At 34.7% G+C, this 16,230-nt stretch overlaps 1 protein-coding gene across 2 annotated transcripts in view; it reads right to left on the bottom strand.

The window, feature by feature from the left end:
* Nucleotides 1-600: 600 nt before the first annotated feature.
* The window catches only part of Tmprss15 (transmembrane serine protease 15), a 104,023-nt gene continuing 88,393 nt past the window's right edge, over nt 601-16,230 (bottom strand). For both annotated transcript variants that reach the window (XM_028757237.1, XM_028757238.1), the window contains 4 exons: nt 9,761-9,942; nt 8,278-8,373; nt 4,895-5,037; nt 601-756 (listed from right to left, as the gene is read on the bottom strand). In XM_028757237.1, coding sequence (XP_028613070.1) covers nt 601-756; nt 4,895-5,037; nt 8,278-8,373; nt 9,761-9,942 — 577 coding nt within the window. The remainder of the gene's footprint in view (nt 757-4,894; nt 5,038-8,277; nt 8,374-9,760; nt 9,943-16,230) is intronic.

Genomic DNA, 16,230 nt, shown 5'->3' with positions numbered 1-16,230 from the left:
ATGTTGATGCTAGGTTAGGAGAGAGACCTTTGCATGTTTTGTTTACCTGGAAGAAAAGAACAGTTATGATGTGTCATGTCTGTGATATGGGCTCACAAGAAATGTACTTTTTTGAGCAAGGGAATATTATATTTAGATAGAAATGCTTGTGAAAGACGAAACAGAAAAACAACGGGGACTCTAGTGTTAACACTAAATTGAAATTAGATTAGTTAGAACAGTTTATTTTAAACAATGACACATTTCAGGCAAACTATTTCATTTCACTTCTTCACCCATTTTTACTTACATGTATGAAATATGTCTTAAAATAATATCCCCTCACACAACAGAAAATGGTAAAAACTGATTCAAGACTAAGGTAATGATAATGTCTATAGAAGAGTAATTGTTTATTATGAAACAGAAATGCATTTTATAGTTACTTTATGTTGCAAAGAAATTTTAATTTATTGTTTTGTCTCTCTTCCTCATTCTAGCATTTAAATGATTTAGCTAAAAATGTTTTTTTTCTTCTCATGAAACTCAGTTGCCATACTAGTTTGAGTAAAAATGAAGAAAAAGACCTGCCCATCATTCATGTTTGGGTCAGGAAAATGCCTAATGTAGAAAGCTACGGATCCATTCTGTAAACTGTGAGACCCGGACATATACCCCAGGGTGATTAGGCAGTGCACACTTGACTCCAAATGATGTCACACCAACAAGAAACCATCTGTTGTTTTCTTGGCACATTAATGGTCCTCCAGAATCACCCTGAAGTGAGAATCACAAAAGGAATGTGTGAGTACATGGCCAATCAGTATCAGTAAGTACAACATGCTAAGCTCACCAATCAAAAAATGTGACTGAAATATGATTGATTGACAGTTATGCTTCTGTGTTCTCACTATCATTCCAGTCATGAGAAATTTTTTTCTCAAGGACATGATGTAAATGGTAACAACAGGAAGTTAATAATTCTGATGGTGCACCTCTTAGTAATTATTTTCTCCCTTCCATTATTTCAACATAGTTTTTCAACATAGTCTCTAAAATGTCACAATAAAAAAAAATCATGTCAACCTCAACAAATCACTTAATTACCTAATATGTGAAAGATCAGAAAAGCCATCAAAGAAAAGGCAAAATATTCTGTTTGGACCCTGCTACTAAGGATCTATATTCTACCATTTCCCTCCAGCTTTCCTGAGCTTGGTGGAAAGTGGAGGACTCCCTTTTCTTTGCAGGGCTTCCTCTTTTCTGCCTGATTTGGAGGGCCTGCCGCCCAGCCCACATCTTCTACCTGAGGAATGTCACATAATCCTTGGCAAAATTACAGGTGTAACTTTCTCCAGATTGGAACCCACTCAACAAAGATCTCCAATTCCAGGAATGCCTCTCCATGCAAATGAGGCATTCCCAGTATGTTAATCTCCATTCAGTAATTTACATTCACTCTGAAAACTCCTTCCCACTCTCCAGGGTTCATATATAGCCCTTGTTCACCCTGAATAAAGTTTATGTGTACACGCTGTTTCACTAAATTTCATCTAAGGGAGCTATCACACTAAAATTTTTGGAGAATTCCTTCTCTCTCTGGCATTTGCTGCCAGATGGGGATCCAGCTGGCACACCCATTCCGGACTCCACTTCATCCTTTCCTTTCCAGTGTGCACCCTAATGGAGGAAACCAAATTTGGAACCACGTGTGCTTTCACATGAGATTTTATTCATAGGAGGATGTCTTTTTGTCATAAGCAAATGACAGTGGGTTTTAGGACAGTTAGCCATACAGGTCTTATTCGTTATTCAATGGGTCCTTTCTAATGCAAATAGACATGATATGGACATGTAGTATTATTATTTATGAAAAATTTCTCTCATATTAATTATATGTTGAATTCTGGTTATTATTTATTTATTTACTTATTTATTTATTTTTGAGGCAAGGCCTCAATATATAGCATTTCTGGTTTGGAACCGGCTATGCTTGGCTATTACTGAACTCAGAGAGATCTTACAGTCTCAGCTAGAGTTAAAGACATGTGCTACCCAGGACGTTATTTGTTTTTATATCATGAAATAATATGCAACCTTATACACTTTGACCAAAATGACTGCTGCAGCAGAGTATTTAATTTAAACCAGTTAGGAATTACCTTGAAAGATCCCTTGCCTGATGGCTTAACCATCTTTGGTGCTATATTCAAGGGGAAAAGGTGACTTGTCACAAACCTTCCTGCTCCACAGTTGGGTGCAGAGGATTTCAAGTGGCATTGGCAACCACAGGTTACCTCTATTCGAGGTGAAACATCTGAACCAAGACTGTCTGAAGGAATGGTTATGATTTTTATTTTTGTATCCTGAGGCCTTGATCTGTATTTTTGAAATATTTGTGGGGAAGTCTTATCCACTATATGCTACACATTATTTAAATCCCACAGCATTTGTAAATGTCCTCATTTCTAGTGCCATTAAATACATTCAGAACATTGCTCATCCATTCATACATTCACTATCTGACCGAGTAGCCTGGAGAGCCCTCCCTCTGGTCAGCCATTCATCTGATCTTAACACCATGGTGAAAGGAAGACCAGAGAATAACTGATGTCAGAATAAACGGAAACTATGGACTCTCCTTTGAATCAAGATCTCCTTTAGTAAAGATTGGTGGCAATGGCGGCACTTACTGAGGTCAGAATGTTTAGGATTAACTTTTTGCTTTGATTTAGTGGACATTCCCATCACTACTTAGTAAGTTAGTGAAGGCATGGTAGGCACTCCATTAAAGCTAATTAAAGTGCACTACATGGCCTATCATTTCCATGGAGTTTTCTTTTTTAATGGGTTCTCTGTGCTCATCACCCCAGAGACTGAATTCTTTTCATTTGATACATTCAGTTTTGTCATTTATCTTCCACAAAAGTTCATGCCAATAAGAAGGCCACATTCTTATGTCTTAGGAAAAAAAATTAAGCAAGGGACCATTTTCCAAACTCATCTGGGGTGTAAGATTATAATAAGCCCACAGGTTACACATTATTTACACGTCATTAAGACCAAACCAAGGTTTAATCAGAGGTTTTTAAAAGAAGTCACCTGGTTCTTTCTATTTTATAAAAATAATTGACACTTTATTAGGTAAACATAAGATATTGATGTTAGAATAAAGAACTTTAATTTACTCAGTGTATACTAAGTTAGTTTGAGTTGCAGAGATTCATGAGCCATAAAGAAGGCTTGCTGCCTTTCTCCTGGGTATCTGGGAGCCTTGGCTTTGTTTCTATTATATTACTTCCAATTATCCAGACATATCATGCCATTTATTATGTAAATTCCTGGCCTTGATTTTTTTAACTTGTTCAATGACATTTCTATTATTATTTCCAAGAAATATAAGCATGTAAATTATAAACTAATGCGACAACACAAAATGCTAAAGCTGACTGTGTGTTTATACTTAGACACTAATTGTAGTATATAAGAATATATAGCATACATTAATTAAACCCACAAAAGATCACTAACTTCTTTGAATGTAAAAGAGTATTGGATTTTTTTATCTAGTATATGGGTCTCAATCTTTATTATATATTATAGTCACCTGTAGGACACAAGAAAGCTTTCATCATTCAATTAATATTTAATATTCTGATTTGCTGTTGTGTGATGGATTCTAAAATTTGCAATTTAAACAAGTTCCAGGGAAAGAGATCCATTTGATGGACTGTAGGCCATGTTTTTGATGCTACTGATAAAGAATGCAGTTTCTGAATGGACAATGTAATGACACTTACTTTCCTTATCAATGAGAAGATATTTTATACTCTTTCTTATTGGCTCGGAATTCAGAAGACTACCTCAAATATGCAAAGGAATTTGGCATGCCTGATTGAACAGATTTTTAAAGGCTGAAAAAATGATTCAATGAACATAGTCAAACAATGATATACTAAACATTTTAAATAATGTGTTATTATTTGATAGTGATGGCTATTCAGCTCTAACAACATTCTATTGTATGAAATATCTCTATGCGTTAGGAATTCTTTTCTTGCTAATGAATAATATGCTTAGATCCTGTTGAAAGTAGAGCCAAACAAGATTTCACAGGTCTGGAATGAGTTACTTGCTTAATGTAATTCTAAGATCAATAGCATTAGACATGATATTTTCTACCTCATTTTTGAGGTGTCTGCCATGCAACCCACATTAACTGTAATTGAAGCTGCATAGCTGATTTTCCTCTTACAAATAATTCTATAAATCATAGGTTAAGTGATAATGTATCTTATCCTTAGCACATTGATTTATTTTATAAGGAAACTATAAAGATCTAGAAGTAAATTTTAAACAAGTATAAAGCCATTTGATTTACATAGAATTAAGGTGTTCATCAAAGCAGGATGGATATAAAAGCAATCTGAAATTTTAACATAACTTGAAACATTGACTTAAGTAGGGAGTATATCTACAAATTTATCTTCTTGTCTGTTAAAAAGTATTGTCAAATTATGATATATACATTTTATTGCTACACTTTAATGCTGTATAACCATTTTCTCATGGTATAAATGACTACTTTCACATCTGTAAATTATTCACTTGTTCTATAATAATTTTTAGTTTAATTTAATGCAGTAGATGTGGATACATTAATATTTAATTAATATTCAAATACTTAAGGTATGTCAAATAGTATATATAGTGGATTTTTTAATGTTTGCTAATCACTTTATACGTGGTATCTTTCTTAACCCTCTCAATAAATGACAAGTGACTTGCCTAAAGTCACTCATTCTCAACATGAAAGGGTAATTGAGGATCCTTAGTGATTTAGTGATTCCCAAATTATGTTTAAACAAAAAAAATGCTATCTCAATGTATAAGATTACTACTAGCCTATATTTACCTGACAAGAATCTATTCCTCCTTCCTCATATCCCGCACATATCATACTTTCAGTGATGTTGTATTCTGGCAGCTGTTGCTGGCACTTTTCATTGGATATAAGAGGAACATCAGCTTCTTTCAGCACATCAACAGTAGAACCTGCTTGAAATGGGAAATGCAGACAGCCAGTCAGTAATGATTAACAGGCATCCTTGAATGAAACACCATCCATCTGATTTATTCCAGCATTTTGCTCTCATTATCAAGTACTATGTGGATGTATAATGGAGCTAACTACCAACCTTGCACTCTGAAGTACATAATAAACCCATCTGTGCACTTTGGCAAACGGATAGCATCTCTTTCTTTCTTTCGTGAGGGTTAGTGGGAATTGTGGATTGGACTAGGGTGGTCTTTAGGCATTTTCAGTGTTTTTAAAGAGTTACAGTATTGCTCATAGAAGCAAAGTCTGCCAGCACAAAGAGTTCATTCATGGAAATCAGCATCAACTTGGATATCCAGAAGAGCTTTTCATTCAGCACCTGAGGAGGTGCTCCCTCCTGTATAAAGGCATTCAGCTCCTTTGTGGTTCTGTGTGTGTGAGCAGGTGCACACTGAGCAGAGGACAAAGCCCCGATGAACTGTGCTCTGCTCTGGGGGGCAATAAGCTTGCCGTCCCATGCAGGTGAAGAGAAAGGAAGTATATTTTAGCATTGTGTATTTGCATTTGTTTTGTATACCGAATCACTCACTGGAAGTCTGAATCTCTCCTTACTAAACTACTATTCCCAAGAAACTTGTGAAGCAAGCAGATGTTAGTACCTCCAGAAAAGGTACATAAGCCCTTCTTCATGATTAGCAATTCTCTTTGGTGCCACAAAAGAGGTAGAAACGTAAATGTAACTTATTATATCTGTCAGGCAGTGTTGTAAAAATATATACAATCCTATTTTATGCTATGCTTCACTTATACATTAAGAACATTACTATATTAAGAAAACAAAGAAGGTGTGTGTCTGGTTATGTGTAGGATTTGAGTGTAATTCACCACACACACACACACACACACACACACACACACACACACACACGCCTCAGTATATGTTTGTAAATATGTAGCTATTTGGTATTTAGGGTAAATATTTCAAATATGCCCTCTTTTCTTCTTATGGCAACGGGTTTACAATGGGTAATTTAAATGTATAGGCACTATGCTATAAAGAGAGTTGGGAAGGGAATGTACAAATAGATCTTGGCTCCATGATGCCAGCCAAGTAAACAACACACAGCCCACCACTGGCTCAAGTTAAGAAAGCAAACACAGGAGACTGAAACCAAGAGGAGGGTTCAGCACCTCTCAGTCATTTGCCCTGTGAACAACAAGGATGTGTGATCAGAAGAAAAAAATACAATAAAAACAGAAACCTCTCTTTGTACTTGGCCCTGAATATAAAGTTTGTTTGAATAAGTAACAGAGCTCTTTTGGAAAGGAAACTATGAACAATGTCTGTATATTTATTATTTCTTTCTTTTACAACATTTTCTGCTTTTATTACCTTTAAGTTATGTGTATGTGTGTGCCAAGTTGCGCAAGAGAGTAGATTCCAGAAGATGGTATATGATACCCTAAACCTAGAGTTAATGGCAGTTAGTTGTGAGCTAACTGCATTGGTGTGAACTCAGGTCGTCTGAAAGAACAGCGTCCACTTCACTGCTTGCTGACCCCTCTCTGCAGCATGTATTTATTTCTTTATATCAGTGTCCATGTGGATGACTGAGAAGACACACAGATAGAAATGTAAAATGATGTATGGCCAAAATTTGGTTATTTTAAAGTACCGGCTGTCTAACTTAAACAGGTATCTCCTCATTTCTTTTTAGTGAAAAAAATATGCTCCCAAATACCATCAATAATTAATTAATAAAATATATCATTGGATCAAAGATGGGATTTTATGGAATTGAATAGGTATAAATCATGAGACAAAATTAATAAAATTTATGAAAACATGTAAGAAGGATTGAACCATGGTCTGGCCATTTCATTATAAGTGATTTCTGATGTTGTTTGCCTCCTGGCTCCACATGGCCTTTAGAGACATTTAATTCAATTAAACATAAATTTTAGGAACAATAAGTAAGCCACTCTTGCTCAGCTTCAAAAATATTACATCGAATAAAGAGTCTTAAATCTTGTTAGCAGATAATTTGGTTTGTTATGTCTATATTGTGGCTAAAAATTGTGGGGTTTTTTTGAAATTTGAAAGCTAAAACATCCATCTCACAAACATTTTACTATTTTAGTTTCAAAGGTAATAAGTCATTACATTTTTCAAGCAGAGGAAATAAAATAAAATTTTATATATATATATGCAAGTTGTTTTTTTCATTTTTTAAAGATAATTTTGTGTTTATTTTTTAGTATATTCATACATGCATACACCATTTCTTGGCTATATTGACCCAACTTCTCTCTCATCCATTTCAAAAGTGAAGTAAAGAAGAGAATGGAAACAATATGTTTACACATGGCCATGTATGATGTCCTGTTGAGGTTTCATGTAACCATATCTCATATGAACAAACGCTGAAAAACCACTGAAATGTTACATACATTTTCTCCAAAGGATATCTTCTTTTTTAAAAAATTTATTTGATATTTTATTTATTTACAATACAGATGTTATCCCTTTTCCTCATTTCCCCTCCCTAGAACCCCTATCCCATCTCCCCTCTTCCTTTATGCTTTTATACCATTTTAATTACATGCATGTATTAAGTTCAGTTCTAGGTTCAGAACTGAACAATAGATGCAAATAGTCAAGGAACAAGCAATACAATAAACACAAATAGTCAAAGAACAAGCAAGGCATTAGACCCAATTACATGTACACTACCGTGATCACTGTTTCTAAGGGCTTATCAGGATGACCAAAGTATTGGAGTCTATTTCCCTGTCCTAGCCCAAGGTCATTTTCATGTCTGAAGCCTATTTTCAAAGGATATTTTCAAAATGAGCACTTTGATTCTGAGACTAGGCTTCTCTATTATATTTGTGGATTTTATTTTAAATACATCTGAAAAAATTAGCTGTCATGAATATAATATTTTGTGTCTATAGAACTCAGGTGATTGCTTAGACAAAAGTGTTCTTCCTTTTTGCCTAGCTTTACTGAATTTTCAAAACTCTGTTCAAGATATTGTAGTCCTGAAAGGAATCTGAAAATGTCTGGTGTTATTAAATAAGCATAAACATGAATATAATCCTGACAATTGTTTAGGAGATTCTACAAATATAATAGACTAAGAGATGTATTTGAAATATTAAAATATCCACAGCAAATTTCAGTAGCACACATTTTTATAGCAAATATTTTCTCATTTTCAAATGTGACAACTTACCATTTATTTCTACATATCCCCAGCCAGCAATTGAACAAATTCTTCCCGGAATGAATATTTGATTTTCTTCTGGTAAACAAATAGGCTGTATATAATCTGAAAACTCAAGCAAAACAAAATAAACAGAAGAACAATAACAACAAACACACACACAGAGAGAGACAGAATGCCACTCTTGTTTCTAACAAATTGAAAAACCAACTATTTCCAACACTTAATCTAAAATGGTTGTATTTGATGTCATTATACTGGAACACCTTCAGATAATAAGGGACAAAAGCATTCAGAATCAGTGCTTACTTGTGTTTATTTGATGGTACTGGTGGTCTCTTTGGATTCCTCTAGTTTATTCTCTAATTAATCATTTTTCCTGTCCCAAATGTCTTACTTCAGGATTCATCATTTGTATTTCATTTTTAAATAGTTATGGTACTCATTTGAGAATAATTCCAATTTTGTAAAATGTTTAAAATGCTATTTTAAATTTTTATTTATCTTCTTTATATGTGTAGACTTACATATATGCATGCATAGATATTATATATTTATAGATGTATATTTACATACATGTAAAATTTTAGTCATTTGCATGTTGAGGGCAGGGCACAACACTATGGAGCTGGCTCTTTCCTGTCATCTTGAGGGATCCAAGGGTGACCTCAGATCATTGAGTGTGCAATTAAGTGCCTCTGTCTACTTTTCTTTGTCTGTGGAGCCATTTTGCTGGCCCTTTTAATGTTCTTTCAAAACGTTGGTTACGAAAAACATATTGGATAGTGTTTTAAAATATTGTTTGACACATATAACCATATTAAAACCACTCCCCCAACAGTTGTTCTACTTGGAGGTTATGGGAGAGTCATGATTGATCTTTCAGCATCAACTTACAAGTGATTAGATTTTTGGTGAATGTCTGATGGCCACAGATATAAGAAAGATACAGAAAAGATCACCCCAAAGTGTGGTGCTACTAAAGACTGTAATGATTTGCTTTCCCATAATCCACATGTAGGTCAACTTCATAAATTTGGTTCTCATATTAAACATGAATATGAGTCAGGATAATTCTTTTATAAGTCTGCAAAATTGAATTAATTTTACAGAGGGTGGTAATGCCTCCATGTCTGCTTGCGTGCAACATTAACTTGTTCATTAACTTGTTCTCTTTTCTCCTTGTGTCTTATTTTGTACATTGTGGTATATAGGCCCACGTTTCTATTACAGGGCAAACAGAGACAGCATGAGCAGTTCCAGATGCTTCTCCATTAGAGAACTGTAAGAGTTCCCCAAAGCTAGATTTAATCACTATGATGAAAGAGATTTCACACATTTTCCATTATACTTCAATTGTATTTATGTTATAAAAATGTCTGCAGAGAATTGCCAATTTTTATGACTTCACCCTGTATTGCTCTGGATGACATTTCAAGTCTCATTTTGGCTTCCTGTCAGCAGATGAGATGACTAGATGTAATTTTCTTACCTGTGTAATTTACTTTAAACTCAAGGTGCATCATAGCGATGTCATTGACTTTTCTTCGTCTGTCATAATGAGGGTTTATGACAATTTGATCAACCACCCGTCTTACTACTTGTGGAGAAGTCATATTTGATTGCATATGCAGGCCCAGCACTGCTGTCCACCTGGTTGGATCTAGATTTCTTCTGAAGATTGTAATAAAAACATAATTTCAAGAAAATTTTCCTTCCAGAACAGAACTTTCCAGAAGATACCTAACACAAAAAGTTAGAGCTCTACAGCATTTCCATTCTGTAGTATCCCTGATTCCTCTGTGGAATGCTTTTGTTAAAGTAAGTTTTATTATATTTTTAACTTTACATACTTAAGGATTGACATTTGATGTTTTGATGCAGGCATGTGCATGATGTTGTAAAGTTTAAGTCAAGGTAAGCATGTATATTTTCTCTAACATTTTCTTGTGGTAAAATTATTCAAAATCATTTCATTTACCATTTTGAAACAGATACTACAGCACTGTTATCTGTAGTCACACCACTCTGCAATAGAACACTAACTTCTACTTTGTGTCCTAGCCTTACATTTTGATTACCTTTCCTACTACTCTTCTTAGTTTGAACTCCCTAGCCTCTGCTAACTGCTACTGTATTATTAGTTTCTGGAAGACTAACTTTTCTGGGTTCTGCATGTGGCCCCATTTTAATATTCCTAATCAGATTACAGAAGAATTTCAATAAATGCAATTATTCCTCTAGCTAGTCTCCTCAAAAAATTTTTCAGATTATATTATTTACTTACTTTTATATTGCTTTAAAAACACCATGACAAAGGCAACTTATACAAGGAAGAGTTTTTGTGACTTCTACTCCAGTGGGAGAGATAGAAAAACCTTCATGGGTATTATTTCATCTGAATAGATGGAATTCTTTGTGTTTTTAAATTTTTCTTTCTTCACAGATTCTACATTTTAGCCAAAGTGGAATTGCTGGTCTGGGAATATAGCTCAGTGGTAGAACACTTGGCTAGCATGTGCAAGGTCTTTCAACTAACCACATCTCTGAAAAGGAGGATATAAAGGAAAAGAAAGAATAGAATGTAATAAGAATAGGGGAAAATGTAGGAAGAAAGAATAGGTGATAAAATGATAGGAAGGAAGGAAATGAGGGAGGGAGGAAGGAAGGGAGGAAAGTAGGAAGGAAGAAAGGAGGGAAGGGAGGGAGGAAAGAAGGAAGGAAGAAAGGAAGGAAGGAAAGAAGGAAGGAAGAAAGAGGAAAAACAGATGCTCCTCTAATACAGAAGACAAATAAACAGGTTGTCATATGGATAGCAATTTCCAATCCTTTGGATGCTACCTGGATGAGGCTTCTTTAGGTGTATACATTGCCCGTGGTTCTGTTAAATTTTTCTTCCACCTGTCAGATGTACTAAAAATGCTTATCTTGGAGTTGAAGATAAAAGAGAAGCTTGGGAGGGAGGAGAGCAGCATGTAATTCTCACCTGGAAATCTCTAAAGCGGGTATACTTCCTAAAAAATTATTATTGCACCAAATGGATAAACCAGTGTTATTCCCAAACAGTGCTGTTGTTTCATGTATTGTTGTTTTATGAAATAAAACTAGCAAGAGAGCTATCGAAGAACAACATGATAGTGAAATAGACATTAAAATAAGTAGAATTTTGTGAATGTAAACTGTATCCATTCTCTACAATAAAAAAATGGTACAAGAGCAGCCTCCACAAATTTGTCTAAAACTCTGCTTTCTCCTAGGAAGGGTTTCTGGACTCTACAGTTACCTTTTTCTAAATAAGATGAACACCCCTGGGAGTATATATAGTTAATTATAATTTTATCAAATAAAAATTAAAATGTTTCTGGAATGGAAATTGATACTAGAGTAAGAAGTCCTCTAAGAATTATCAAGAATATTTCAGAAAGTACAAAAAACATCAGACTAAATTGGATAATATTGGCCAAGTTTCAGTAAATTTTGAATCATGTAATAATTATCACAATTACCCTAGTCAGCATAATAACTTGGTAGAAGGGCATGAATCTACAGTACATGCAAAAGAAAAAAATTAAGGCATGAGAGAAGTGGTAGCACCATGAAAAGTGAGTAGAGAACAAAGACATGCTCAGTTTCTAGTCTATGAGTAAGTCTAAGTATTGTGTAAGTACAGAAAAGCAAAGTACAAGACACTAGGAGGAGCCAAAATCATTATCGTCTGCCTGTGTACTGTTCATAGAAACACAAGGAATCACCTCTGCACATCCAGCTTTGTATAGCTTCCAGAATGGCCCATGTGCTTATGATTTTCTTCACTTAACTCCTCTTTCTTGATCTCCCTCTATCACTCTTTCATATCAAGCTCTAAATAGTATTGGACTATTTCAGGATTCTGCATTAGCCTTATTTTTAAATCTACTTTTACTCCATAGATGAACTTATCCAGTGATGTTATGAATTTAAATATCAACAACATGTTATTATACTTCGAGTATTACTTCTCTGGAGTTTAGACCCATATGCCAACTGACCAGCATTAATAGAGACCCACAGCTAGATATAATGTGAAAAGAAGGTCTAAATTGAAGGTCTCCCTCAGGTCCCTTCCCCAGGAGATCAGTGAATTCCCAATGGAAGAAGGAAGAAAAAAAGGTTGTAGAAGTCAGAGGGATGGAGGATACCAGAAGATCATGATCACCTAAGCAGGGCTCACATGGACCCACCGATACTAAGTTGGAAAGTATGGGGCCTACGTTGGTGTGCACTAAGTCTTTTGAGGATATGTTAGGGCTGTTAGCTTGGTGTTTTTGTGAGATTCCTAACAGATGCATCTCTGGTTCTTTTGCCTGCTCTTGGAATTCTTATTCTTCCTTTCAGTTAGTTACCTTGATATGAGGGCTTTTAGCTTGTCGTATTTTATCTTATTTTGTCTTGTCCTATTTGACTGTCATGTTTCAGAGGCCTACTTTTGTCTGAAGAAGAATCAGAGGGAGAATAGATATGGAGGAGAGGGTAGATGGGGGAGCAGGATAAGTGGAGGGAGGGAATATTGTGGTTGCGTTGTATTGTATGAGAGAATTTATTTTCAATATAAAAGATAGCTCAGAAATAGTGTATGAATATAAGACATTTCATTTTCTTTCACTCCCTATTTGTTCTCATTTCTCTCCTCTCAATATTGTAGTGAAGTCAAGGGCACATTGTTACTTATAGTCCCCATAATTCATCCTTGTGCCTTTGTACTTGTGTGTCATTATTACTGTATTTCCATCATCCTCAACTGTGATCCTAGGCCTACCATCTTCAATTTCTATTTCTTTTTAGAATGTCACTCTTGTTTAGCAATTTCATGCCCACACATCAGCCTGATTTGATAATCTCTGTTAGATTATTTAGAGGGCTATAGATAGCCCCCATAGGGCTGTTCATCTCACTTCATATGGCCTAAGATTCATCATTTAGACTGTACTTCAATATCCAGTATTATTCCTGATTCTTTAACAATCAGTCCAAGTGTAGCAAGGATTCTTGAGGTTTCTAATGTAGACTCATAACACTGTTACACCAGAGTATCTTTGTTCCTAGACAGATATATAATCATATTATCTGTCCATTACTTCTTCATCTGTTCCTTCAAATAGATCAGTGAAGCTCTCTCCTGCTGATCTAGTACTCACATCATTCTGCCTGTGCTGGTGAGATGCACCTTTAGTGCACACATCATTCTCTGAAACATTTATTTGGATGTTTTCATCCTTTAACATTTAGAACAAGTACTACTGGAACAGGAGTTTTGTTGGTTCATGCAGCACTAGCAAGCCCAAATATTTGCAAAATGCTTAGGGCCGAGTGAATTCTTAGCAAATATCACTTTCCTGGATGAGCATATAAAAAACAGAAAGCAAAGAAATACTTCAAAAGACTGAGTAACTCCTAACCCCCAATTATATATAAAGCCATATAAGCACATAACTATTCTGAAACTAAGAAAGAATAAGATTTATCCATGAATTCAAGATGGCAGATGTTCTCAGCATAGAGACAACTTCATTGATCTGATACAGAAGTGTGAGGGGAAATAAAGCTTCAGAGAAGTCTAATAACTGCAAGATATATCTTACAAAAACATGCAATTAAAGGATGTGTTAGGAAAGTGTCAAGTATAGATTTTTGAAAAGGTAAAGGGGATAAAAGAGCTGACCACTTCATGTGCTGGGTAAAAGTGACCAGCTAAGGTTGTATAAAATCTAACATATTTGTGTTGTGTTAATTCAACGAGTATCTAGATCATGGTTTTTCTTTCATTAAGAAATTATTTTTACTGATAAAATTAGTGAATAAAATAAAACTTTGGTAGTATCAGTTTATTATTCTGTTAGAATATTTTAGTATAAATCACTAAAATAATGGGAAAACTTCATGATACCAAGCAAATTAGCAAGAAAATTAGTAAGAGAAATAATTTCTATTAAATGACTGAAGGTAGTAAAATGCAAATATTTCAGGACAGTTCTGAATTTTCATGATTCTAGTACATCTCACCTTTACTCATTTGTGTTCAAACTGAGAGTAGATGAAGACATTTTGGGTTCTGTCTGATTGAACATGTGCTTATAATGGATGGGACTGCCTTTCTACCCATTCAGTATTTGTGGTTTAAATATATGTTATATTGGTATCACTGACCTACAAAAAGTATCTCTCTGGAATAGATAACTGTAAGATGTCACTAGTAATGCTCTAGACCTTTGTGACATGTAAAAATCATTTGTTTTGTAAGGATGTAAAGCAGGAATTGACCAAACCTGGGGCTAATAAAGCAATATGCTGACTAATACCTACCAATGTACAACATTAAAGACCAAATCTTTAGCTAAAACTTTCATTTCTAATACAAATAGTTTATGTTACGGATATAATATGATGGAGATCATCACCTAGTAACTTGCTCAAAAGAATGAGTATAGGAAAAGAATGAAGGCACTTAGCACAGATGAGAAACAAATGCTTGCGAGAGTTATTTCTTATGGTGTGTAGGGAAACAGATCAAATATAATTGTCAGAAGACAGCAGGGAAAAGAGAAGTCACTTTTACTATAAGGGATGCTATTATTTGGTTACCTCGATATTACATGAATGTATAGCATCAGAGAGCTATAGGGACAGACACAGTAATGGCTTGGATGTAATCTGCCATTCGTCCAAGACTTCTGTGAGTCTGCTTTTGAGTTTGTTCTTATTACTGTGCCATGGGCATCTTGTTTTCTGCATATCTTCCTATCTTCCCCGAAAGTGTCTGACAATTTGTTCACATACACGAGAAACTCTTATTGTCCTTATGGAAGGAGCGCTTAATTACTCTAACCTGATTATGTAAATCTGGCTCCTCCAAGTCTGAGCCCACAGTTCTTTCTCAGAGTCTCTTGCTCCTATAGGGAAACTTACCCTAATCCTCCTAGATAAAATTATGGGAGACAATGCCAACTTGGCTTAGATGTAGGTTATTAATTTTATATCAGGTTCCTGATTAGTATATCTGCTTCCTCCAAGTCTGAGCCCACAGTTCCTTTTTAGAGTCTCTTGCTGCTATAGGGAGACTTACCCTAAACCTCCTAGAAAAAATTATGGGAGACAATGTCAACTTGGCTCTTAGATGCAGGTTATCAATTCTATATCAGGTTCTTGTACATCTTAGAAGGAATCTTTCTTTCTTTTATGATGCCATTGAGAATTGTCAATAGGCAACTAAAGACTTGACACTCCTTGTGTTGAAGTAAATGAACTGTTTTTTGGTCCCAACACATTTATTTTCTCCTTTCCTGCTCATCTTTCCCACTTACTCTGTTTTTCTCCATAACACTGCATTAAGAACACTTACTTTTAAAGACAGGAGATAAAGCCTATAATTAGGCATGAATTTTGCTCTTTCTTGTTGCAAAACAAAACTATATGTGGAAATTAGTTCTAAAATTTAGTTATATGTAGTATTAACATAGATACAAACCTGAGAATTAAGCCATTACAAGGTACTTAACACAAACTCTTAAAGCACAATGTGTTTATAACTTGAAGGTTCTTTATGAGGTTTTCATAGTGATACTTTGCTTACAGTAAATATTGAGCTAACTGAATGATAACAAAATTATGCAATAAACATTAATTCTACATTTTTAAATGTTTACATTCTGACTAGATATAAATGTCAAATTTTCTGTATTAAGAGATATAATAGTTGATATACTGAATGATTAATATATTTTAATAAGAATTTATACATAATTTTATGGAAAATTATTGAAAAGTTTATGTTATAAACTGAAATAATATATCCTGGTAGGGCTTGGGGCTATACAAAAATGAGATGCTCTTTTGTGTCAGATGAGATTACCTTGTTTGCTAAAGGATTCCTTGCTGAGGTAGGAAATCATCTTCTGTAGGTTTTAAGAGAAAATAGCCCAGGACCCA

The sequence above is a fragment of the Grammomys surdaster genome, unplaced genomic scaffold, assembly GCF_004785775.1.
Source record: "Grammomys surdaster isolate TR1022 unplaced genomic scaffold, NIH_TR_1.0 126153, whole genome shotgun sequence".
In the NCBI taxonomy this organism is placed as follows: domain Eukaryota; kingdom Metazoa; phylum Chordata; class Mammalia; order Rodentia; family Muridae; genus Grammomys; species Grammomys surdaster.
This window is presented reverse-complemented; position numbering and strand designations above follow the sequence as displayed.